Below are 25,932 nucleotides of genomic sequence, written 5' to 3' on the forward strand. Positions count from 1 at the left end.
GGGTCTCAGAGCCTTAAATTTGGGGTCCCAGAGTCCCAATTTGGGGTCCTGGAGACCCAAAATGGGTCCTGGGGTCCCAATTTGGGGTTCTGGACCCAGAAACCCCCACCCAAACCCCAAATTTGGGGTCCCCGAGTCCCAATTTGGGGTCCCTGGGTCCTGATTTGGGGTTCTGGACCCAGAGACCCCCACCCCAAACCCTGAGGCTCCTCCGGGTGCCACTCCCGGTGATCCCAAACCCCCAAACCCCCCCAAATCCATTCTGGACTCCCCCAAACCCACTCGGGACCCCCCCAAACCCTCCCAAACCCACTCTGGACCCCCCAAAATCCCCCCGGTCCCGTTACCTGGGCCTGCCCCAGGGCTCCTCCTGGGCTCCTCCAGGTGCCAACCCCGGTGGTTTCAGACCCCCAAAACCTCCCCAAAACACCCCCAAAACGCCCCCAAGCCCACTCTGGACCCCCCCAAGCCCACTCTGGACCCCCCCAAGTCCACTCTGGACCCCCTGGGTCCCATTTCAGGGGGTCCCAACCCCCAAATCCCCCCAAATCTCCCCAAATCCCCCCGAAATCCCCCAGTCCCGTTACCTGGGCCTGCCCCAGGGCTGCCTCCGCGGCTCCTCCGGGTGCCTCCCCCGGCGGTCTCAGCCCCCCAAAACCTCCCCAAACACCCCCAAACCCACTCTGAACCCCCCCAAACCCACTCTGGACCCCCTGGGTCCCATTTCAAGGGCTCCCAACCCCCAAATCCCCCCAAATCCCCCCGGTCCCGTTACCTGGGCCTGCCCCAGGGCTCCTCCTGGGCTCCTCCCGGTGCCAACCCCGGTGGTCTCAGCACCCCAAAACCTCCCCAGACAGCCCCAAAACCCCCCCAAAACCACTCGGGACCCCCCCAAGTCCACTCTGGACCCCCTGGGTCCCATTTCAAGGGGTCCCAAATCCCCCCAAATCCCCCCCAATCCCCCCTGTCCCGTTACCTGGGCCTGCCCCGGGGCTGCCTCCGCGGCTCCTCCGGGTGCCTCCCCCGGGACGGGGACCGGGCCCGAGCCCCTCAAATCCCCCCAAACACCCCAAATCCCCCCTAGATCATCTCAAAACCGCCTCAAACCCCCCAAAATCCTCCAAACCCTCACAAACCCACTCTGGACCCCCCAAAATCCCCCCCAAATCCCCCCTGTCCCATACCTGGGCCTGCCCCAGGGCTCCTCCTGGGCCCCTCCAGGTGCCAACCCCGGTGGTTTCAGTCCCCCAAAACCTCCCCAAAACACCCCCAAAACCCCCCCAAGCCCACTCGGGACACCCCCAAATCCACTCTGGACCCCCTGGGTCCCATTTCAAGGGGTCCCAACCCCCAAATCCCCCAAAATCCCCCCCAAATCCCCCGGTCCCATACCTGGGCCTGTCCCGGGGCTCCTCCTGGGCCCCTCCAGGTGCCAAACCCGGTGTCTCAAAACCTCCCCCAAACCCCCCCAAAACCCCTCCAAAACCACTCGGGACTCCCCCAAATCCACTCGGGACCTCCCCAAACCCTCCCAAACCCACTCTGAACCCCCCAAATCCCCCCGGTCCCGTTACCTGGGCCTGCCCCGGGGCTGCCTCCACGGCTCCTCCGGGTGCCTCCCCCAGGACGGGGACTGGGCCCGAGCCCCCCAAATCCTCCCCCAAACACCCCAAATCCCCCCCAAGCCCACTCTGGACCCTCTGGGTCCCATTTCAAGGGGTCCCAACCCCCAAATCCCCCCAAATCCCCCCCAAATCCCCGGTCCCGTTACCTGGGCCTGCCCCGGCGCTGCCTCCGCGGCTCCTCCGGGTGCCTCCCCCGGGACGGGGACCGGGCCCGAGCCCCCCAAACACCCCCAAACCCCCCCTAGACCCTTTCAAAATCGCCTCAAACCCCCCAAAATCCTCCAAACCCTCACAAATCCAACTCTGAACCCCCCCAAATCCTCCCAAAAGCCCCCAAAATCCCTGTCCTGTACCTGGGCCTGCCCCAGGGCTCCTCCTGGGCTCCTCCCGGTGCCAACCCCGGTGTCTCAAAACCTCCCCAAACACCCCCAAAACCCCCCCAAACCCACTGTGGACCCCCCCAAATCCACTCTGGACCCCCTGGGTCCCATTTCAAGGGGTCCCAACCCCCAAATCCCCCCAAATCCCCCCCCAAATCCCCCCGGTCCCGTTACCTGGGCCTGCCCCGGGGCTGCCTCTGCGGCTCCTCCGGGTGGTCCCAACCTCCCAAACTCCCGACAGAAGCGCCCCCAAACCCACTCTGAACCCCCCCAATCCCACTCTGAACCCCCCCAAACCCACTCTGAACCCCCCCAATCCCCCCAAATCCCCCCAATCCGCCCCAAATCCCCCCCCAAATCCCCCCGGTCCCGTTACCTGGGCCTGCCCCGGGGCTGCCTCCGCGGCTCCTCCGGGTGCCTCCCCCGGCCGTCTCAGCCTCCCCCAAAACCTCCCCAAAACACCCCCAAACCCACTCTGGACCCCCCCAAATCCACTCTGGACCCCCTGGGTCCCATTTCAAGGGGTCCCAACCCCCAAATCCCCCCCAAATCCCCCCAAATCCCCCCCAAATCCCCGGTCCCGTTACCTGGGCCTGCCCCGGTGCTGCCTCCACGGCTCCTCCCGGTGCCTCCCCCGGGACGGGGACCGGGCCCGAGCCCCCCAAATCCTCCCCAAAACCCCCCCAAAACCACCCCCAAGTCCACTCTGGACCCTCTGGGTCCCATTTCAAGGGGTCCCAACCCCCAAATGCCCCCCAAATCCCCCCCAAATCCCCCAGTCCCGTTACCTGGGCCTGCCCCGGGGCTGCCTCCGCGGCTCCTCCGGGTGCCTCCCCCGGGACGGGGACCGGGCCCGAGCCCCCCAAATCCCCCCAAACACCCTCAAAACCCCCCCAAAACCACTCGGGACCCCCCCAAACCCCCCCAAATCCAACTCTGGACCCCCTAAACCCACTCTGGACCCCCCCAAATCCCCCGGTCCCGGTACCTGGGCCTGCCCCGGGGCTGCCTCCGCGGCTCCTCCGGGTGCCTCCCCCGGGACGGGGAGCGGGCCCGGGCGCCCCGGGGGGAGCTGGAGCTGCGCAGGGTCCCCGAGGGCGGCCTGGGGGCCGGGGGGGCCCCGGGGGGACCCCTCAGGACCCACTCGGGCAGGGCCCCGGCCCCGGTGTCGCTGTTGGCCCGGAGGAGGCGCTGGGGGGGCAGGAGCGGCCCCCGGAGCGGCTCCCGGCGGCGGCCGGCGAACTGCGGGCTCTCCTGGAAGGGAACTGCGGGCGAAATTGGGGAAATTTGGGGGAAATTTGGGGATTTTGGGGCGAAATTTGGGGATTTTCGGAACTGGGGGCTCTTCTGGAAGGGAACTGCGGGCGGAATTGGGGAAATTTGGGGATTTTGGGGCGAAATTTGGGGATTTTGGGAACTGCGGGCTCTCCTGGAAGGGAACTGCGGGGGAAATTGGGGAAATTTGGGGCGAAATTTGGGGATTTTGGGAACTGGGGGCTCTCCTGGAAGGGAACTGCGGGGGAAATTGGGGGAAATTTGGGGATTTTGGGGGGAAATTTGGGGATTTTGGGGCGAAATTTGGGGATTTTGGGAACTGGGGGCTCTCCTGGAAGGGAACTGCGGGGGAAATTGGGGAAATTTGGGGCGAAATTTGGGGATTTTGGGGGGGGTTTGTGAGGGTTTGGGAACTGGAGGCTCTCCTGGAAGAGAACTGGGGAGGAAATTGGGGAAATTTGGGGATTTTGGGGCGAAATTTGGGGATTTTGGGGCGAAATTTGGGGATTTTGGGAACTGGAGGCTCTCCTGGAAGGGAACTGGGGGCGTAATTGGGGAAATTGGGGATTTTGGGGGGAAATTTGGGGATTTTGGGGGGAAATTTGGGGATTTTGGGGGGGGTTTGGGAGGGTTTGGGAACTGTGGGCTCTCCTGGAAGGGAACTGCGGGGGAAATTGGGGAAATTTGGGGCGAAATTGGGGAAATTTGGGCGAAATTTGGGGATTTTGGGAACTGCGGGCTCTCCTGGAAGGGAACTGCGGGCGGAATTGGGGAAATTTGGGTGAAATTTGGGGATTTTGGGGGGAAATTTGGGGATTTTGGGGGCGTTTGGGAACTGGGGGCTCTCCTGGAAGGGAACTGGGGGGGAACCAGGGGGGATTTTGGGGCGATTTTGGAGGGGTTTGGGTAAAGGAAGCTCCGGAGCCCCCAAATTCCTCCCATCCCCAATGTCCCCTAAGCCCCCCAGTGTCCCCGATGATGTCCCCAATGTCCCCAAAGACCTCAATGTCCCCAATCCTACAAATGTCCCAACCCCCAATGTCCCCAATGGTGTCCCCAAATGTCCCCAATGTCCTCATTATGCCAAATCCCCCCAATGTCCCCCATCTCTCTTGATGTCCCCAATGTCCCCAATCCCCCCCAAATGTCCCCAATGTCCCCAAAGCCCCCATTGCTCTCAATGTCCCCAAATGTGCCCAATGTCCCCCCAGTGTCCTCAGTGTCCCCAAAGTCCCCAACGTCCCCAATGTCCCCCCGCTGTCCCCTGATGTCCCTGCTGTCCCCTCGCTGTCCCCAATGTCTCCATTGTCCCCAAGGTCCCCAATGTCCCCAACCCCGCCCAAATCCTCTCAATGTCCCCAGTGTCCCCAGTGTCCCCAGTGTCCCCAGTGTCCCCAATCCCCTGAATGTCCCCAGTGTCCCCAATGTCCCCTCGGTGTCCCCAGTGTCCCCAGGGCTCACCCACGTCGCTGTCCCGGTGGTTCTTGATGAGCTCGCCCAGCTCGAAGTTCCCGGCGATGACGGCCACCTGCCAGGGGACATTGGGGACAGGAGGGGACATTGGGGACAGGAGGGGACATTGGGGACAGGAGGGGACATTGGGGACAGAGACAGGGATGCAGGAAGAAAGGGGACAAAGGGACAGAGAGGGGACACTCCCATGGGGGGGTCACCCCCTCCACAGTGTCCCCAGTGTCCCCAGTGTCCCCTGGAAATGCGTCTGTCCCCAGTGTCCCCATTGTGTGTCCCCAATGTCCCCAGTGATGTCCCCCATGTCCCCACTGTCCCCAGTGTCACCTGGAACAGTGTCTGTCCCCAGTGTCCCCAATGATGTCCCCATGTCCCCCATGTCCCCAATGATGTCCCCAGTGTCCCCATTGATGTCCCCAGTGTCCCCATTGCCCCCAATGTGCCCCATGTCCCCAGTGATGTCCCCAATGATGTCTCCAATGATGTCCCCCTTGCCCCCAATGATGTCCCCAATGATGTCCCCATTGTCCCCAGTGTCCCCCATGTCCCCAGTGATGTCCCCAATGATGTCCCCAGTGTCCCCAGTGTCCCCCGTGTCCCCATTGATGTCCCCATTGATGTCCCCATTGATGTCCCCCTTGCCCCCATTGATGTCCCCAATGTCCCCGATGTCCCCAATGATGTCCCCAATGATGTCCCCAATGATGTCCCCATTGTCCCCAGTGTCCCCATTGCCCCAATGTGCCCCATGTCCCCAATGATGTCCCCAGTGATGTCCCCAGTGATGTCCCCCTTGCCCCCAATGATGTCCCCAATGTCCCCATTGTCCCCAGTGTCCCCCATGTCCCCAGTGATGTCCCCAGTGATGTCCCCAATGATGTCCCCAATGATGTCCCCAGTGTCCCCATTGATGTCCCCAGTGTCCCCATTGTCCCCAGTGTCCCCAGTGATGTCCCCAGTGTCCCCAGTGATGTCCCCAGTGTCCCCATTGCCCCCAATGATGTCCCCAATGATGTCCCCAGTGATGTCCCCAGTGATGTCCCCAGTGTCCCCATTGCCCCCAGTGATGTCCCCAGTGATGTCCCCAGTGTCCCCAGTGATGTCCCCAGTGATGTCCCCAGTGATGTCCCCTGTGCCCCCAATGATGTCCACAATGTCCCCATTGTCCCCCATGTCCCCAGTGATGTCCCCAATGATGTCCCCAGTGATGTCCCCAGTGATGTCCCCAGTGTCCCCCATGTCCCCAGTGATGTCCCCGGTGATGTCCCCAGTGATGTCCCCAGTGTCCCCAGTGTCCCCAGTGTCACCTGGAACGGGGTCTGCCCGCTGTTGTTCTTCACCTCCTTGTTGGCCCCGCGGTACAGGAGGATCCGGGCGCAGCTCTCCTGGGGGGACACCAAACGCCACCAAATGTCACCAGAGTGGCGCCAACGTGGCACCAAAGTGCCACCAGCGTGGCATCAATGTGTCACCAAAAAGTGGCACCAATCCCCCATATCCCCAAGGCCCTCAGTGTCCCCATAGTGTCCCCAATGTCCCCCCAATGTCCCTCCAATGTCCCCAAATTCCCCCAATGCCTCCAATCCCCTCATTGTCACCAATGTCACCCCAACGTCCCTAACCCCTGATGTCCCCAATGTCCACAATGCCCCCAGTCCCCTCAATGTCCCCGATGTCCCCAGGATGTCCCCAGGGTGTCCCCAAGGTGCCACCTTGTTGTAGAGGGCGCAGATGTGCAGCGCCGTGCTGCTGGACATTCCCATGTCCCCAACACCCTCAATGTCCCCAATGTCCCCAGGGTGTCCCCAAGGTGCCACCTTGTTCTAGATGTGCAGCGCGGTGTTGCCGGACACCCCAATGTCCCCAGAGTCCCCAATGTCCCCAATGTCCCCAGTGTCCCCCAGTGTCCCCCCAATGTCCCCAGGGTGTCCCCAAGGTGCCACCTTGTTGTAGAGGGCGCAGACGTGCAGCGCGGTGTTGCCGGACGCCCCAATGTCCCCTGTGTCCCCCAGTCCCCCCGATGTCCCCAATGTCCCCAGGGTGTCCCCAAGGTGCCACCTTGTTCTAGATGTGCAGCGCGGTGTTGCCGGACGCCCCAATGTCCCCAGAGTCCCCAATGTCCCCTGTGTCCCCAGTCCCCCCGATGTCCCCAATGTCCCCAGGGTGTCCCCAAGGTGCCACCTTGTTGTAGAGGGCGCAGATGTGCAGCGCGGTGTTGCCGGACGCGTTCTGTGCCGCCGCCTCGGCACCGTAGAACAGCAAATGCTCCAAGTGCTGCGAGTGGCCGTGCTGGCACGCCTGGGGACATCAGAGGGGACACCGGGGGTGTTGGGGACTTTGGGGACATTGGGGACATTGGGGGCAATGGGGACTTTGGGGTCATTGTGGGGACATTGGGGTCACCAGGGTGTGTCAGGGACATCGGGGGCGTTGGGGGCGTTGGGGACATTGTGGCGACATTGGGGACACCAGGGGTGTTGGAGGGATTGGGGACATTGGGGACATTGGAATGAGTGGGGGCTTGGGGACATTGTGGGGACATCGGGGGCATTGGGGTCATTGGGGAATTTGGGGACATTATGGGGACATTATGGGGACACTGGGGACATTTGGGGCATTGGGGACATCAAGGAGAGTTGAGGGAGTTGGGGACATTGGGGGGACATTGGGGACATCAAGGGCATTGGGGACATTGGGGTCATTGTGGGGTCATTGGGGACATTTGGGGACATTGGGGACATTGTGGGGTGATTGGGGACATTGGGGACAACATTGGGGACATCATGGGGACATCGGGGACTTTGGGACCATCGTGGGGGTATTGGGGGGATTTGGGGACATTGGGGGCATCGGGGACATTTGGGATTTTGGGGGCGTTGAAGGGTTGGGGACATTGGGGACATTTGGGGGGATTGGGGACACCTGGGACTTTGGGGGGACAGGGATGATGGGGTGGCGCAGTGACACGGTGACGTGGCAGAGTGACAGACACGGTGACATCCGCCACTGGCACGGTGACGCAGCGACAGAGTGACATGGTGACACGGTGACAGGGTGACATGGTGACAGCAGGATTGGGTGACAGGGTGACAGGGTGGCACTGTCCCTGTCACCTGACAACCATTCTGATGGGGGTGACACAGGGGCGGGGTGAAGGGGGTGACGGTGTGACAATGCGACAGGGTGACACAGTGACACAGGGATGGGGTGGCACGGTGACACAGTGACACAGGGTGACACAGGGACATGGGATGATGGGGTCACAGGGTGACACAGTGACACAGGTGACACAGGTGACACAGGTGACAATGACACAGGTGACAATGACCCAGGTGTCACCTGGTGAATCTCCTGCCAGCCATTCCCGTCGGCAGTGCCGATGTGACACAGGGATGGGATAACAGGGTGACAGGGTCACACAGGGATGGGATGATGGGGTCACAGGGTGACACGGTGACACAGGTGACAATGACACAGGTGACAATGACAGTGACACAGGTGACAATCACCTGGTGAATCTCCTGCCAGCCGTTCTCGTCGGCCGTGCCGATGTGCGCGCGGTTGTAGAGCAGCAGCTCGCAGCACCGCGGGTCCCCCCCCACCATGGCCGTGTGGTACAGGGGGGTCAGACCCCGGCGGTCCTTGTAGTTCGGGGACCCGCCCAGGTCCAGCAGCGCCTGCGGGGGACGATGGGGACACCCTTGGGACCCCCGGGTGACACCCTTGGGAACCCCTGGTGACACCCCATGGCATCCTTGGGACACCCCCGTGGCACCCAAGGGTGTCACCCCCTTTATTTGGGGACACCCCAGGTCCAGCAGCGCCTGCGGGTGACAATGGGGACACCCCTGGGACCCCCTGGTGACACCCTTGGGAACCCCTGGTGACACCCCCGTGGCACCCAAGGGTGTCACCCCTTCTTGTCACTTTATGTGGGGACACCCCAGGTCCAGCAGCGCCTGCGGGGGACGATGGGGACACCCTTGGGACCCTCGGGTGACATCCATGGCATCCTTGGGACGCTCCCATGGCACCCACAGGTGTCACCCCCGTGTCCCTGTGTGTCCCCACTGTCCCCAGGTGTCCCCAGGTGTGCCCAGGTGTCCCCAGGTGTGCTGTGGCTGTCCCCAGGTGTGCCCAGGTGTGCCCAGGTGTGCCCAGGTGTGTCCCAGGTGTCTCACCAGCAGCGCCGGGTACCGCCGCGTGCACACCGCCCGGTGCAGTGCCGTGGCTCCGTCGCGGGCGCGGAAATCCAGGTGGGCCCCGCCCAGGCAGAGCAGGCGAATGATCTCCACCTCGCCCGGGCCCTCGCGCTGCGCCGCCAGCGTCAGCGGCGTCTCTGGGGACAGCGGGGGGGACATTGGGGACACCGGGGGGCAATGGGGGGCAATGGGGACATTGGGGACATCGGGGGGCAATGGGGGGCAATGGGGACCTTGGGGACATTGGGGACAATGGGGACGTTGGGGACATTGGGGACATCGGGGGGCAATGAGGGCCTTGGGGACATTGGGGACAATGGGGACAATGGGGACGTTGGGGACATTGGGGACATCGGGGGGCAATGAGGGCCTTGGGGACATTGGGGACAATGGGGACAATGGGGACGTTGGGGACATCGGGGGGCAATGGGGGGCAATGGGGGACAATGGGGGCAATGGGGACATTGAGAGGATTTGGGGGCCTTGGGGACATCAGGGGACAATGGGGACGTTGAGAGGATTTGGGGACATTGGGGACATTGGGGATATCAGGGGACAATGGGGGCGTTGGGGACATCGGGGGACAATGGGGGGCCTTGGGGACATTGGGGGGCAATGGGGGGCAATGGGGGGCAATGGGGGGCAATGGGGGGCAATGGGGACATTGAGAGGATTTGGGGGCCTTGGGGACATCAGGGGACAATGGGGACGTTGAGCGGATTTGGGGACATTGGGGACATTGGGGATATCAGGGGGACAATGGGGGCGTTGGGGACGTTGAGGACATTGGGGACATTGGGGGGATTTCTGGACATTGGGGACATTGGGGGGATTTGGGGGATTTGGGCACGTTGGGGACATTGGGGACGTTGAGAGGATTTGGGGACATCGGGGGGATTTGGGAACATGGAGGACATTGGGGACAATGGGGACATTGAGAGGATTTGGGGGCGTTGGGGACATTGGGGACATTGAGAGGATTTGGGGATACCGGGGACATTGGGGGGATTTTTGGGGTGTCCAAGGTGATTTTTCTGGGGTAAATTTGGTGGTGATTTTGGGGTGGTTTTGGGGTGATTTTTTGGGATGATTTTGGGGTGATTTTTGGGGTTTTTGGCTCTCACCCCCCGAATCGGAGTTGGGGATTTTTGGGGTGATTTTGGGGTGATTTTGGGGATGATTTTGGGGTGCTTCAGGTGATTTTCGGGGGTGATTTGGGGTCAGTTTTTGGGGTGATTTGGAGATGAGTTTTTGGGGTGGTTTTGGGTGTTTTTGGCTCTCACCTCCCAAGTCGGAGTCGTGGTAGTTGGGGATTTTTAGGGCGATTTTGGGGATGACTTTGGGATAATTTTTGGGGTGATTTTGGGATAACTTTGGCGATGATTTTGGGATAACTTTGGCAATGATTTTGGGGTGACTTTGAGGATGATTTTGGGGTGATTTTGGGGCTTTTTGGCTCTCACCCCCCTAGCTGGAGTCGTGGTAGTTGGGGATTTTTGGGTTGATTTTGGGGTGATCTTTGGCTGAGCTTTTGGGCTGATTTTGGGGGTAATTTTGGGGTAATTTTTGGGCTGATTTTGGGGTGATTTTGGGTCTCACCCCCCGAGTCAGAGTCGTGGTAGTTGGGAATTTTTGGGTTGATTTTGGGGTGATTTTTGGCTGAGTTTTTGGGAAGATTTTGGGGATGATTTTGGGGTGATTTTTGGCTGAGCTTTTGGGCTGATTTTGGGGGTAATTTTGGGGTAATTTTTGGGCTGATTTTGGGGATGATTTTGTGGGTAATTTTGGGGTAATTTTTGGGCTGATTTTGGGGTGATTTTGGGTCTCACCCCCCGAGTCGGAGTCGTGGTAGTTGGGGTCCAGCCCCCGCTCCAGCAGCCGCGCCACCTTCTCGGCCGAGCCGTGCTGGACGTAATCCAGAAACTTCCGCAGCCCCGTCTGGGGACAGCGGGGGGACGAAATTGGGGACATTTGGGGACATTTGGGGACATTGGGGGGATTTGGGACATTGGGGACATATTGGGGACTTTGGGGACATTTTGGGGATATTTGGAGACATTTTGGGGACACCGGGAAGGGGCGGGGCCACACAGGCTGGAGGCGCGTGGTCAGGAAAAGGGGCGTGGCCAAAAGGCAAGGGGGTGATGTCATCATGTAATGGGCGTGGCCAATGCAAAAAGGGGTGGGGTCAGGGTAGGGTGTAGTTGTGACCAAAGGGGTGTGGCCACAGAGAGGGGCGTGGCCGCCTGATCTGCTGAGAAGGGCGTGTCCACAGTGCAGGGGGCGTGGCCACGGAATAGAATGAGGGGGTGGGGTCCATGAGGAGAGGGGTGTGGCCTACACACATGGGCAGGGCAAAGGGAAGGGGGCGTGTCAAAGGACAAGGAGGCGTGGCCAATGTCCAGAGGGTGTGGCCAGGTACTTATGGGGGCGTGGAAAGGGGTGTGAGGAAAGGGGCGTGGCCAACGGGCAGGGAGGGCATGTCAAGGGATTTGGGGCGTGGTCAGGAAGGAGAGGGGGCGTGGCCTCGGGGGCAGGGGGCGTGTCCCACCCACCTTGGTGTGGAGCTTGGCCAGTTGCTTCTCGTCCAGGTTCGTTTGTTTGTACACCCGGGTCTTGTACCGGAACTGGGGGCGGGGTCATTACGGGGCCACGCCCCCAATACATCGGGGCACGCCCCCCAGCCGGCCCAGACCGCGCCCACCCCGTGGGGAACACCCTCCGTCTGCCCAAAGCCACGCCCACCCTGCTGGACACGCCCTACAGCTGCCCTAAGCCACGCCCACTCAGCGGGCTATGCCTTCAATCTCTCCATGACCACGCCCGCCCTGCCAATCATTCGGTTAAGCCACGCCCCCTCCGTGTCCACACCTTTTCTCCCAACACAGACCCCGCCCCTTTTTGCCCTAACTCCCCCCTTTGGCCCCGCCCCCAATTTTTTTCACCACGCCCACTCAATGACAACGCCCATCCTGAGGCCACGCCTCCGGACACGCCCACTCGGTGCCCTTTTAACCCCACATTTGCCAATTTTAACCCAAATTCTGTCCCTAAATGGAGGCCACGCCCACCCCGTGACCACGCCCACCGTGACCGCGCCCCCACCCCCACACCAAATCCAGACCACGCCCACTCTGCATCATTTTAACCCCAAATCTGCCACTTTTACCCCAATTCTCTTTCATTAACCCTGCCCCAAATTGAAACCACGCCCCCGGACCACACCCACAGCGACCACGCCCAGCGACCAATAGGCCACGCCCACTCCACACCATTTTAACCCCAAATCCGCCACTTTTACCCAAATTCTCCCACATCAACCCCACCCCAAATTTACACCACACACCTATGACCACGCCCACAGCGACCACGCCCCACCGTGACCCCTCCCACACCCTGACCACGCCCACCCCACACCATTTTAACCCCTAACCTGCCACTTTTACCCAACTTCTCCCACATCAACCCCGCCCCAAATTTACACCACACCCCCCAGGGCTACGCCCACGGTGACCACGCCCACTCCACATCGATTTAACCCCAAAGTTGCCACTTTTGTCCAAATTATCCCCCACGTACCCCACCCCAAACACCTCCAGGACCCCTCCCACAGCGACCACGCCCCACCGTGACCCCTCCCACACCCTGACCACGCCCAACCCACACCATTTTAACCCCAAATCCGCCGCTTTTACCCAACTTCTCCCCACATCAGCCCCGCCCCAAACTGACACCACACCCCTCAGGACTCCCCCCCACTGTGACCACGCCCCCACCGTGACCCCGCCCACAGCCGTGACCACGCCCACCCCACACCATTTTAACCCCAAATCCGCCACTTTTACCCAAATTCTCCCACATCAACCCCGCCCCAAACTGACACCACACCCCTCAGGACCCCCTCCCACTGTGACCACGCCCACTCCACATCGATTTAACCCCAAATTTGCCACTTTTGTCCAAATTATCCCCCACGTACCCCACCCCAAACACCTCCAGGACCCCCTCCCACTGTGACCACGCCCCCACCGCGACCCCGCCCGCGGCCGTGACCACGCCCACCTCGAGGTAGGGCACGCCCTGGTCGAAGCTCTGGGGGTAGTCGCGCAGCGGGCGCTCCTCGTCCAGGAACTTGGCGTCGCGGCCGGCGGCCGCCGGCTGGAAGAGGCCGTAGTTGAGGCCGTCGTGGAGCCCCTCGGTCAGGGCGCACAGCAGCTGCTGCTTGGCCGCCCACACGGCCGCGCCCGGGTCGAAGCGCAGGCACTTCTGGGGAGCGGCCAGAAAATCGGGGGGTCAGGGCAACGGGGGGGGGAGCCCGGGAAAGGAAAGCCCGAAAAAAAACCCCCGGGTTTGGGGAGCGTTGGGTGAGGAAAATGGCCGAAATGGCCTCAAAATGGCGCCCAAAAAGTCCCCAAAAAGCCCTGGGATTAATCGCAGAAATGCAGATTTGGGGGGTCAGGGCATGGGGAACCCCAAAAGGGAAACCCCCAATGAGGGGATGGTAAAAAAAACCCCGGGTTTGGGGAGTGTTGGGTGAGGAAAATGCCCTAAATGGCCTCAAAATGGCCCCAAAAACCCCCTAAAAATCCTTTGGGCTGAGTCCCAGAAATGCAGATTTGAGGGGTCAGGGCAGGGGGAACCCCAAAAATCCACTCCCCAAATGAGGGGACCCCAAAAAGTCTCAGTTTTTAAGGGAAAATTCCCAATTTTTTGGGGGGGAGGAAATTGCATTTATCTGGGGCAAAATTCCTATTTTTGGGGGGTAAAAAAATCCCCAATTTTTTTCCTCTTCCCCACAATTCTTTGGGGAAAAAAAAAAATCTCAATTTTTAAGGGAAAATTCCCAATTTTTTGGGTGGGAAAATTCCCATTTATTTGGGCCGAAACCCCCATTTTTGGCGGTAAAAAAATCCCAATTATTTTCCTCTTCCCCCCAATTATTTTCCTCTTCCCCCCAATTTTTTGGGGGAAAAATTCACAATTTTAAAGGGAAAATTCCCATTTATTTGGCACAAAACCCCCATTTTTGGGTTTAAAAAAACCCCAATTTTTTTCCTCTTCCCCCCAGTTTTTTTCCTCTTCCCCCCAATATTTTTGGCAAAAAAAAATCTCAATTTTTAAGGGAAAATTCCCATTTTTTGGGGGGGGGGAAATTCACATTTATTTGTGCCGAAACCCCCATTTTTGGCGGTAAAAAAATCCCAATTTTTTTTCCTCTTCCCCCCATTTCTTTGGCAAAAAAAAAAATCTCAATTTTTAAGGGAAAATTCCCTTTTTTTTTTTTTTTTTGGAAAATTCCCATTTATTTGGCACGAACCCCCCATTTTCGGGTTTAAAAAAAACCCCAATTTTTTTCCTCTTCCCCCCAATTTTTGGGGGGGAAAAAAATCTCAATTTTTAAGGGAAAATTCCCTTTTTTTTTTTTTTTTTGGGAAAATTCCCATTTATTTGGCACGAACCCCCCATTTTTGGGTTTAAAAATCCCCACTTTTTTTTCCTCTTCCCCCCAATTTTTTTGGGGGAAAAAAATCTCAATTTTAATGGAAAATTCCCAATATTTTTGGGTTTAAAAAAACCCCAATTTTTTTCCTCTTCCCCCCAATTTTTGGAGAAAAAAAATTCTCAATTTTTAAGGGAAAATTCCCATTTATTTGGGCCAAAACCCCCCATTTTTGGGTTTAAAAATCCCCAATTTTTTTTCCTCTTCCCCCCAATTTTTGGGGGGGAAAAAAATCTCAATTTTTAAGGGAAAATTCCCATTTTTTTTTTTTTGGGAAAATTCCCATTTATTTGGCACGAACCCCCCATTTTTGGGTTTAAAAAAACCCCAATTTTTTTCCTCTTCCCCCCAATTTTTGGAGAAAAAAAAAATCTCAATTTTTAAGGGAAAATTCCCATTTATTTGGGGCCAAAACCCCCCATTTTTGGGTTTAAAAATCCCCACTTTTTTTTCCTCTTCCCCCCAATTTTTTTGGGGGAAAAAAATCTCAATTTTAATGGAAAATTCCCAATATTTTTGGGGAAAAAATCCCCAATTTTTTTCCCTCTCCGCCCCAATTTTCCCCCTCCCATCCCCGCTATTTCCCCGCCCATTCCCGCTGTTTTTTGCCTCATTCCCGCTGTTGTTTTCCGGGCGTTCCGGGCCTCACCGTCTGGTGCAGGTCGGGGATGCCGATGCGGAACACCATCATGCTGAAATGGTCCTCGGGCGCCGCCGGCGGCCGGGGGGGGCCCCGGGAGGGTCCCCGGGGGGGGCCGGGGTTGGTTCCGGGGGGGCCCTCGCGGGAGCTCCCCGAGTCCGAATCGGCCTCGGGGTACTCGGAGCCCCGACCGCCCTCGTCCTCCTCGCTGGAGGCCGGCGTGCGCGGCATCGCCTCACCATGCCAGGCTGCCAGAAAAACAGCGCGGAAACCTCCTCAAAACGGCGCCAAAGTCACCCAGGTCTACTCAAAACGGCGCCAAAACCACTCAGGTCTACTCAAAACGGCACCAAAACCACTCAGATCTACTCAAAACAGCGCCAAAACCACCCAGGTCTCCTCAAAATGGCACCAAAACCACCCAGATCTACTCAAAACGGCACCAAAACCACTCAGATCTACCCAAAACGGCGCCAAAACCACCCAGATCTACTCAAAACGGCACCAAAACCACCCAGGTCTCCTCAAAACGGCACCAAAACCACCCAGGTCTCCTCAAAATGGCACCAAAACCACCCGGATCTACTCAAAACGGCGCCAAAACCACTCAGATCTACCCAAAACGGCGCCAAAACCACCCAGGTCTACTCAAAACGGCACCAAAACCACCCAGGTCTCCTCAAAACGGCACCAAAACCACCCAGGTCTCCTCAAAATGGCACCAAAACCACCCGGATCTACTCAAAACGGCGCCAAAACCACTCAGGTCTCCTCAAAACGGCGCCAAAACCACTCAGATCTACTCAAAACGGCACCAAGAGTCATCAAAACCACCCGGATTGTGTCAAAATGGCACCAAAACTCATCAAAATCACTCAGATTATGTCAAAATGGCACCAAAACCACCCAGATCTCCTCAAAATGGCACCAAAATCACCCAAATCTTCTCAAAACGGCGCCAAAATCACCCAGATTGTCTCGAAATTGCTCCAAAACTCATCAAAATCACCCGGATCTCCTCAAAACGGCACCAAAACGCATCAAAGTCACCCAGATTGTGTCAAAATGGCACCAAAACTCATCAAAACCACCCAGATTGTGTCAAAATGGCGCCAAAACCACCCAGATCTCCTCAAAATGGCACCAAAACCACCCAGATCTCCTCAATATGGCGCCAAAAGTCATCAAAACCACCCAGATCTCCTCAAAACGGCACCAAAACTCATCAAAATCACCCGGATCTCCTCAAAATGGCACCAAAACCACCCAGATCTCCTCAAAACGGCGCCAAAACTCATCAAAATCACCCGGATCTCCTCAAAATGGCACCAAAAGTCATCAAAACCACCCAGATTGTGTCAAAACGGCACCAAAACTCATCAAAATCACCCAAATCCACTCAAAATGGCACCAAAAGTCATCAAAACCACCCAAATCTCCTCAAAACGGCACCAAAATCACCCAGATTGTCTCGAAATTGCTCCAAAACTCATCAAAATCACCCGGATCTCCTCAGAACGGCACCAAAAGTCATCAAAATCACCCAGATTGTGTCAAAATGGCACCAAAACTCATCAAAACCACCCAGATTGTGTCAAAATGGCGCCAAAACCACCCAGATCTCCTCAAAATGGCACCAAAACCACCCAGATCTCCTCAATATGGCGCCAAAAGTCATCAAAACCACCCAGATCTCCTCAAAACGGCACCAAAACTCATCAAAATCACCCGGATCTCCTCAAAATGGCACCAAAACCACCCAGATCTCCTCAAAACGGCGCCAAAACTCATCAAAATCACCCGGATCTCCTCAAAATGGCACCAAAAGTCATCAAAACCACCCAGATTGTGTCAAAACGGCACCAAAACTCATCAAAATCACCCAAATCCACTCAAAATGGCACCAAAAGTCATCAAAACCACCCAAATCTCCTCAAAACGGCACCAAAATCACCCAGATTGTCTCGAAATTGCTCCAAAACTCATCAAAATCACCCGGATCTCCTCAAAATGGCACCAAAAGTCATCAAAATCACCCAAATCCACTCAAACCAGCACCAAAAGTCATCAAAATCACCCAGATTATGTCAAAATGGCACCAAAACCACCCAGATCTCCTCAAAACGGCACCAAAACTCATCAGAACCATCCAAAACCTCATCGAAATTGCCCAAAATTCCTCAAAACCGACCCAAACCTCATCAAAACCGGCCCAAAACGCATCAAAACCCCCAAAAATCCTCTCAAAAATCCCCAGAAATCCCTAAAAATCCTCTCAAAACCCCCAAAAATCCCCAAGAATCCCCCCAAAAATCCTCTCAAAATCCCCAAAATTCCTCTCAAAAATCCTCTCAAAAGTCCCCAAAAATCCCCCAAGATCCTCCAAAATCCCCCAAAAAATCCCCCCAAAATCCTCTCAAAAGTTCCCCAAAATCCTCTCAAAAATCCCCCAAATCCCCAAAATCCCCAAAAATGCCCAAAAAATCCCCCAAAATCCCCAAAAATGCCCAAAAAATCCCCCCAAAATCCTCCCGAAATCCCCAAAATTCATCTCGAAAATCCCCAAAAAATCCCCCAAATCCCCCAAAATCCCCCCAAAATCCTGTGACACTGGGGGTGACACTGGGGTGGCACTGGGGGGTGACAGTGGCACCCTCGAGTGACACTGGGGGTGACACCGGGGGTGGCACTGGGACCCCAGGTGTGACATTGGAAGTGACACCACAGGTGACACCGAGGGTGACACCGAGGGTGGCACCGGGGGTGACATTGGAGGTGACACCGAGGGTGACATTGGAGGTGACACCGAGGGTGGCACCGGGGGTGACATTGGAGGTGACACCGAGGGTGGCACTGGGACCCCTCACGTGTGACACCGGAGGTGACACTGGAGGTGACGTTGGGTCCTCACGTGTGACATTGAGGGCGGCACTGGGGGTGGCACTGGGACTTCCCACGTGTGACACCAGAGGTGGCACTGGGACCCTGGAGGTGACACCGGGGGTGACATTGGGTCCCCAAGTGTGACACGGGGGAGACAATGGGGGTGGCACAGGGACACTCATGGGACAGCAGAGGTGACAATGGGACCCTCGTGTGACACCAGGGGGGTGACACTGGGACCCCGGAGGTGACACCGGCAGTGACATCACGGGTGGCACTGGGGGTGACACTGAGGGTGACATTGGGGGTGGCACTGGGGGTGGCACTGAGGGTGACACTGAGGGTGACATTGGGGGTGACATTGAGGGTGGCACTTGGTCCCCAAGTGTGACACAGGGAGTGACACCGGGGGTGACACTTTTGGGTGACACTGAAGGTGGCACTGGGACCCCAGAGGTGACACCAATGGTGGCACCGGGGGTGGCACCGGGGGTGCTGTGGCACTGGGGGTGACACCAATGGTGGCACTGAGGGTGGCACTGGGACCTCGGCAGTGACCCCGTGTGCCAACCCCCCCCCCCCCAAAAATGTCACCCAAAAAGTGTCACCCGAAAGTGTCACCCCCAATAAATGTCACCTAAAAAAGCGTCACCCAAAAAGTGTCACCCAAAAAGTGTCACCCCAAGAAACGTCACCCCAAAGTGCCACCCCCAAAAAGTGTCACCCCCTCCAAAAGTGTCACCCTCAAGCATCACCCCGAAAAATGTCACCCCCAGTAAATGTCACCCCAATAAATGTCACCCAAAAAGTGTCACCCCCAAAAAGTGTCACTCCGGAAGTGTCACCCCAATAAATGTCACCCCCCAAAAGTGCCACCACAAAAGTGTCACCCAAAAAGTGTCGCCCCCAAAAACTGTCCCAAAAAACGTCACCCCAATAAATGTCACCCAAAATTGTCACCCTAAAGGCTGTCCCAAAAAGTGTCACCCAAAATTGTCACCCAAAGGTGCCACACCCCAATGTCACCCCAAGTGTCACCCAAAAAGTGTCACCCCCCCCCAAAAAGTGTCACCTAAAAAAGTGTCACCCTCAATAAATACCACCGGAAAGTGTCACCGGGAAATGTCACCACAAAAGGTGCCACCTCCCAAATTGTCACTCAAAAAGTGTCACCCTCCCAAAAACTGTCCCCAAAAGCGTCACCCCAATAAATGTCACCCCCTCAAAGTGTCCCCCAAAAGCGTCGCCCCTAAAAAATGTCACTCGAAATTGTCACCCATAAAGTGCCACACAATAAATGTCACCCCCCCAAAAATGTCACCCCAATAAATGTCACCCAAAATTGTCATCCAAAACTGTCACCCCCAATAAACGTCACCCTCCAAAAATTGTCACCTCAAAAAGTGAAGACTGCCCCAAAAATTGTCACCCCAAAAGCGTCACCCCCAATAAATGTCACCTAAAAGTGTCACCCAAAATGTAATCCAAAATTGTCACCCCAAAAAAGTCACCCAAAATTGTCATCCCGAAGTGTCACCCCCAATAAATGTCATCCAAAAAGTGTCACCTCCAGAAGTGTCACCCCCAGACTGTCCCAAAAAATGTCACCCAAAATTGTCATCCCGAAGTGTCACCCGCAATAAATGTCACCCCAAAAAGTGTCACCCCTAAGAAGTGTCATCACCCAAAAATGTCACGCCCAAAGTGTCGCACCCCAAAAACGTCACCCCAATAAATGTCACCCCAATAAATGTCACTCAAAAAGTTGTCACTTCTAAAACCTGTTCCAAGAAGTGTCACCCCCAAAGTGTCACCCCAAAAACTGTCCCAAAAAGCGTCGCCTAAAAAGTGTCACCCCAAAATGCCACGCCCAATAAATGTCACCTAAAAGTGTCACCCCAATAAATGTCAGCGTCCAAAAATTGTCACCCCCGATAAATGTCACCCCAAAAATTGTCACCCCCAATAAATGTCACCTAAAAGTGTCACCCCAAAAACTGTCCCAAAGTGTCACCCCCAAAAGTGTCACCTCAATAAATGTCACCCCAGAAGTGTCATGCCCCAAAATTGTCACCCCAAAGACTCCCAAAAATGTCACCCAAAAATGTCACCCCCGAAAAGTGTCACCCCCAATAAATGTCACCTAAAAAGTGTCACCCCCAAAATTGTCACCGCCAGAAATTGTCACCTCAAAAAGTGTCACCCCCAAAACCTGTCCCAATAAATGTCACCCCAATAAGAGTCACTCGAAAGTGTCACCCCCAAAAAAGTGTCACCCCCAGACTGTTCCAAAATTGTCACCCCAAAAAATGTCACCCCAAAAGTGTCACCTCAATAAATGTCACCCAAAAAGTGTCAGCCCAAAAGTGTCGTCCCTAAAAATGTCACCCAAAATTGTCACCCAAAAAATGTCACCCGAAAGTGTCACCCCCAATAAATGTCACTGCCAAAAGGTGTCACCCCCAGTGTCACCCAAAAACTGTCACCCCCAATAAATGTCACCCAAAAAGTGTCACCCCAATAAATGTCACCCAAAAAGTGTCACCCTGCCAAAGACTGTCCCGAAAAGTGTCACCCAGAAGTGTCACCCCAGTGAATGTCACTCAAACAGTGTCACCCCCAGACTGTCCCAAAAATGTCACCCCAAAAAATGTCGTGCCTAAAGTGTCACCCAAAAAGTGTCACCCCAATAAATGTCACCCCAATAAACATCACCCAAAAAGTGTCACCCCTAGACTGTCCCAAATGTGTCACCCCAATAAATGTCACCCCAAAAGTGTCACCTAAAAATCGTCACCCTAAGAGTGTCACCCCCCAAAAAAGTGTCCCAAAAAGTGTCACCCTAAAGTGCCACCCCGAGGACTGTCCCGAAAATGTCACCCGAAAATTGTCACCCGAAAATTGTCACCGCAATAAACGTCACCCAATAAACGTCACCCAATAAACGTCACCCAATGAATGTCATCCCAGTAAATGTCACCCCATGAGTTTCACCCAATAAACGTCACCCAATAAACATCACCCCAAGAGTGTCACCCAATAAACATCGCCCAATAAATGTCACCCAATAAACGTCACCCAATGAACGTCACCCAATAAATGTCACCCCAAGAGTGTCACCCAATGAATGTCACCCAATGAATGTCACCCAATTAATGTCACCCAATAAACATCGCCCAATAAATGTCACCCAATGAACGTCACCCAATAAATGTCACCCAATAAACGTCACCCAATTAATGTCACCCCAAGAGTGTCACCCAATGAACGTCACCCAATGAACGTCACCCAATAAATGTCACCCCAAGAGTGTCGCCTAATGTCACCCAATTAATGTCACCCAGTAAATGTCACCCAATAAATGTCACCCAATTAATATCACCCCAAGAGTGTCACCCAATGAATGTCACCAGATCAATGTCACCCAATAAACGTCACCGAATAAACATCACACCAAGAATGTCACCCAATAAACGTCACCCACAAAAATGTCACCCCAAGAGTGTCACCCAATAAACATCACCCAATAAACATCACACCAAGAGCGTCACCCAATCTATGTCACCCCAAGAGTGTCACCCAATGAATGTCACCCAATAAATGTCACCCAATGAACGTCACCCAATTAATGTCACCCCAATTAATGTCACCCAATAAACATCACACCAAGAGTGTCACCCAATGAATGTCACCCAATCAATGTCACCCAATGAACGTCACCCAATTAATGTCACCCCAAGAGTGTCACCCAATGAATGTCACCCCAATTAATGTCACCCAATAAACATCACACCAAGAGTGTCACCCAATCAATGTCACCCAATCAATGTCACCCCAATAAATGTCACCCAATAAACGTCACCCAGTCAATGTCACCCAATAAATGTCACCCACAAAAATGTCACCCCAAGAGTGTCACCCAATAAACATCACACCAAGAGCGTCACCCAATCTATGTCACCCCAAGAGTGTCACCCAATGAATGTCACCCAATAAATGTCACCCAATGAACGTCACCCAATTAATGTCACCCCAAGAGTGTCACCCAATGAATGTCACCCCAATCAATGTCACCCAATAAACATCACACCAAGAGTGTCACCCAATGAATGTCACCCAATAAACGTCACCCAATAAATGTCACCCCAATAAACGTCAACCAGTAAACGTCACCCCTAGAGTGTCACCCAATGAACGTCACCCAATAAACGTCACCCAATAAACGTCACCCCAATAAATGTCACCCCAATAAACATCACACCAAGAGTGTCACCCAATCAATGTCACCCCAATAAACGTCACCCAATAAACGTCACCCAATAAACGTCACCCCAATAAACATCACACCAAGAGTGTCACCCAATCAATGTCACCCCATCAATGTCACCCCAATCAATGTCACCCCAATAAACGTCACCCAGTAAATGTCACCCCAAGAGCGTCACCCAATAAACGCCATCCCAAAGCGTCACCTGCAAAGCGTCACCCCAAAAAAGGCGTCACCCCCAAAGACCGTCCCAAAAAAATGTCCCCTAAAGTTGTCACCCCAACGGTGTCACCCCAACGGTGTCACCCCAAGGGCGTCACCCCAAGGGCGTCACCCCCTCCTCAGCGTCACCCCAAGGGCGTCACCCCCCACCAGTGTCACCCCAAGGGCGCCGCCCCCTCCCCTTGGTCACCCCCCGAGTCCCACCTGGCCCGGGGGGGGCGGGGCCTCGGCCCAAAACGAGGCCAAGCGGGGCCAGAACGAGGCCGCGGCTCCCGGGGGGGAGGGGCGGGTTAATTAGAGAGCGGCGCTAATTAGGGGGGGGGGGGGGAATTAGGCCGTGAATTGGGGAGGGGTCATTAATTGGGGGGGGGCAGAATTGAGGGGGTGGTTAATTGGGGGGGCGTTAATTGGGGGGGTGTTAATTACAGAGGGGTCATTAATGGGGGGGCGTTAATTACAGGCGGGTTATTAATTAGAGAGGGGTCATTAATGGGGGTGTTAATCAGAGAAGGGTCATTAATTGGGGAGGGGGTGGGAAATTGGGGAGGGGTCATTAATTGGGGAGGGGTCATTAATTAGAGAGGGGTCATTAATCGGGGGGTCATTAATTAGAGATGGGTCATTAATTGGGGGGCATTAATTAGAGGGGGTCATTAATTTGGGGCATTAATTAGAGATGGGTGATTAATTGGGGGTCATTAATTAGACAGGGGTCATTAATAGGGGGCACTAATTAGAGACGGGTGATTAATTGGGGGTCATTAATTAGAGAGGGGTCATTAATTAGGCCTTAAATTGGGAAGGGGTCCTTAATTAGAGAGGGGTCATTAATTGGGGGTGTCATTAATTGGGGGAGTCATTAATTAGAGAGGTCATTAATGGGAGGCGTTAATTAGAGAGAGGTCATTAATGGGGGGGTCGTTAATTAGAGAGGGGTCATTAGTGGGGGGTCATTAATTAGGCCCTAAATTGGGGAGGGGTCCTTAATTAGAGACGGGTCCTTAGTGGGGGATCATTAATTAGAGAGGGGTCAATAATTGGGGCAGTGATTACGTAGAGAGGGATCGTTAATTGGGGGGATTGTTAATTAGAGAGGGATCATTAATTGGGGGTCTCATTAATTAGGGAGGGGTCCTTAATTGGGGGGTGATCCCTAATTAGCGGAGTGTTGTTTAATTGGGGAGGGGGCCTTAATTAGGGAAGGGTCGTTAATTAGGGAGGGGGCGCAAAATTGGGGGTGGGGTGATTAATTAGGGGCAGGTCCTTAATTACGAAGGGGGCGCTTAATTGGGGAGAGGTTCTTGATTAGGGAGGGGTCCTTAATTAGGGAAGGGGTCATTAATTAGGGACAGGCCTTAAATTGGAGAGGGGTGATTAATTAGGGAGAGGGGGGCTTAATTAGGGAGGGGTCATTTAATTGGGGAAAGGTCATTAATTGAGCAGGGGTCGCTTAATTAGAGAGGGGTCGTTTAATTGGGGGGGGCTGTTAATTAGGGAGGGCTCCTGAAATTGGGGAGGGGTCTCTTAATTAAGGAGGGGTCGTTTAATTGGGGAGGGGTCCCTAATTAGGGAACGGTCACTTAATTAGGGGGGTGTCCTTAATTAGGGCAGGGTTGACTAATTAGGGAGGGGTCCTTAATTGGGGAAGGGGCTCCTAATTAGGGAGGGGTCCTTAATTGGGGAGGGGTCCTTAATTAGGGCAGTGTCCTTAATTACCGATGGGTCTCTTAATTGGGGAGGGGGTGCCCTTAATTAGGGACTCCTCCCTTAATTGGGGCAGGGGTCGCCAAATTGGGGCGGGGCTTTAATTAGGGGAGGGTTCCTTAATTAGGGGAGGGTTCCTTAATTAGGGGAAGGGTCCTTAATTAGGAGAGGGGTCCTTAATTAGGAGAGGGGTCCTTAATTAGGGAGGGGTCCCTAATTAGGGCAGTGTCCTTAATTATGGACGGGTCTCTTAATTGGGGAGGGGGTGCCCCTAATTAGGGACGCCTGACTTAATTAGGGTAAGGGTCGCTAAATTGGGGCGGGGCTTTAATTAGGGGAAGGGTCCTTAATTAGGGGAGGGGTCCTTAATTGGAGGAGGGCTCCTCAATTAGAGGAGGGCTCCTCAATTGAGCGAGGGCTCTTTAATTAGGGAGGGGTCCCTAATTAGGGCAGTGTCCTTAATTAGCGACTCCTCCCTTAATTGGGGTAGGGGTCGCTAAATTGGGGCGGGGCCTTAATTGAGGGAGGGGTCCTTAAATAGGGGAGGGGTCCCTAATTATTGGAGGGCTCCTTAATTAGAGGAGGGCTCCTTAATTAGGGGAGGGGTCCCTAATTATTGGAGGGGGTCCTTAATGAGGGGAGGGGGCTTTAATTATCGGAGGGCTCCTTAATGAGGGGAGGGTCCTTAATGAGGGGAGGGGGCTTTAATTATCGGAGGGCTCCTTAATGAGGGGAGGCGTGTTAATTAACCGAGGGGGTCCTTAATGAGTGAGGGGAGGGCTCCATAATTAGGGGGAAAGGTCGCGAATTTGGGGAGGGGTCTCCAAACCGGGGGGTTTGAAAAGGGGGCGTGGTTTTCCCTCCCCGCCCCCTCCCCACATTTGCACGCCCATCCCCCCCCCCACGTGTCACTGCAGCGACCCCTCCCCCCCCACATTTGCACGCGCGCCCCTCCCCCTTTTTGCACGCCCACCCCCCCTCCCCCCCCACCCCACACCGCGTGCACGCCGCGACCCCTCCCCCCCTCCTCATCTCCCCTCCCCCACCCCCCCTTTTTTTTGCACGCCCCCCCCCCAATTTTAACCCCCCCCCCTCCTCCCCCACCCCCCCAAAAAACGGCCCCGTTCCTCCCCCTCCCCCACCCCTCCCCCGGCGCGCGGCCCCGATTCCGCGACCCCCGCCCCAAATCCCCTCCCCCGCCCCCATCCCCCTCCCCAAATTCCCCCCCTCCCCCCCCTCCCCCCCCTCCCCAAAATCCATCCCCAAATCCGCCGCTCTTCCCCTCCCCTCCCCCCCACACCCAAAAAGGTGCGCGCGACCCCTCCCCAGGTGCGCCGCCCCTCCCCCACCCTCAGGTGAGCCCCCTCCCCTCCCCCCTCCCCCCTCAGGTACCCCCCGACCCCTCCCCTCCCCCCCCCGCTCGGTACCTGCCGGGGCTCCGCGAGCGCCGGGGGCGGCCGAGAAACGGCGGAGACCGAGCGAGAGCGGCCCGGCCTGGCCCCGCCCACCGCCGGCCCCGCCCACCGCCGGACACGCCCACGGCCGCCCCGCCGGACACGCCCACGCGACCGCCCACGGCCAATGGGAACGGCCCTGCCCGACCCCACCCCCCCGCCCACCCCCACCCCCCCGGCCACGCCCACTGGAGGAGGAGGAGGGGGGGGCGGGGGGAGGAAGGAGGGAGTGGGGAGGGGAGGACACGCCCATAAAGAAGGACACGCCCACTTGGCGAAGCCACGCCCACTGGTGGGTAGAGGGCACGCC

At 56.0% G+C, this 25,932-nt stretch overlaps 1 protein-coding gene across 1 annotated transcript in view; it reads right to left on the bottom strand.

Moving 5' to 3' along the window:
• SHANK1 (SH3 and multiple ankyrin repeat domains 1) overlaps positions 1-25,682 on the bottom strand; it is a 61,036-nt gene extending 35,354 nt beyond the window's left edge. The window contains exons 1-12 of the mRNA XM_066570141.1: positions 25,596-25,682; positions 15,102-15,340; positions 13,015-13,218; positions 11,508-11,579; positions 10,782-10,890; positions 8,932-9,089; positions 8,260-8,427; positions 6,932-7,048; positions 6,058-6,135; positions 4,742-4,808; positions 2,994-3,270; positions 2,769-2,822 (exon numbers count right to left, since the gene is read on the bottom strand). Of these exons, the coding sequence (XP_066426238.1) occupies positions 2,769-2,822; positions 2,994-3,270; positions 4,742-4,808; positions 6,058-6,135; positions 6,932-7,048; positions 8,260-8,427; positions 8,932-9,089; positions 10,782-10,890; positions 11,508-11,579; positions 13,015-13,218; positions 15,102-15,323 (1,526 nt within the window). The 5' untranslated portion in view covers positions 15,324-15,340; positions 25,596-25,682. The remainder of the gene's footprint in view (positions 1-2,768; positions 2,823-2,993; positions 3,271-4,741; positions 4,809-6,057; positions 6,136-6,931; positions 7,049-8,259; positions 8,428-8,931; positions 9,090-10,781; positions 10,891-11,507; positions 11,580-13,014; positions 13,219-15,101; positions 15,341-25,595) is intronic.
• Between the last annotated feature and the right edge of the window lie 250 nt (positions 25,683-25,932).

This window comes from Molothrus aeneus, unplaced genomic scaffold (assembly GCF_037042795.1).
Source record: "Molothrus aeneus isolate 106 unplaced genomic scaffold, BPBGC_Maene_1.0 scaffold_239, whole genome shotgun sequence".
Classification (NCBI taxonomy): Eukaryota; Metazoa; Chordata; class Aves; order Passeriformes; family Icteridae; genus Molothrus; species Molothrus aeneus.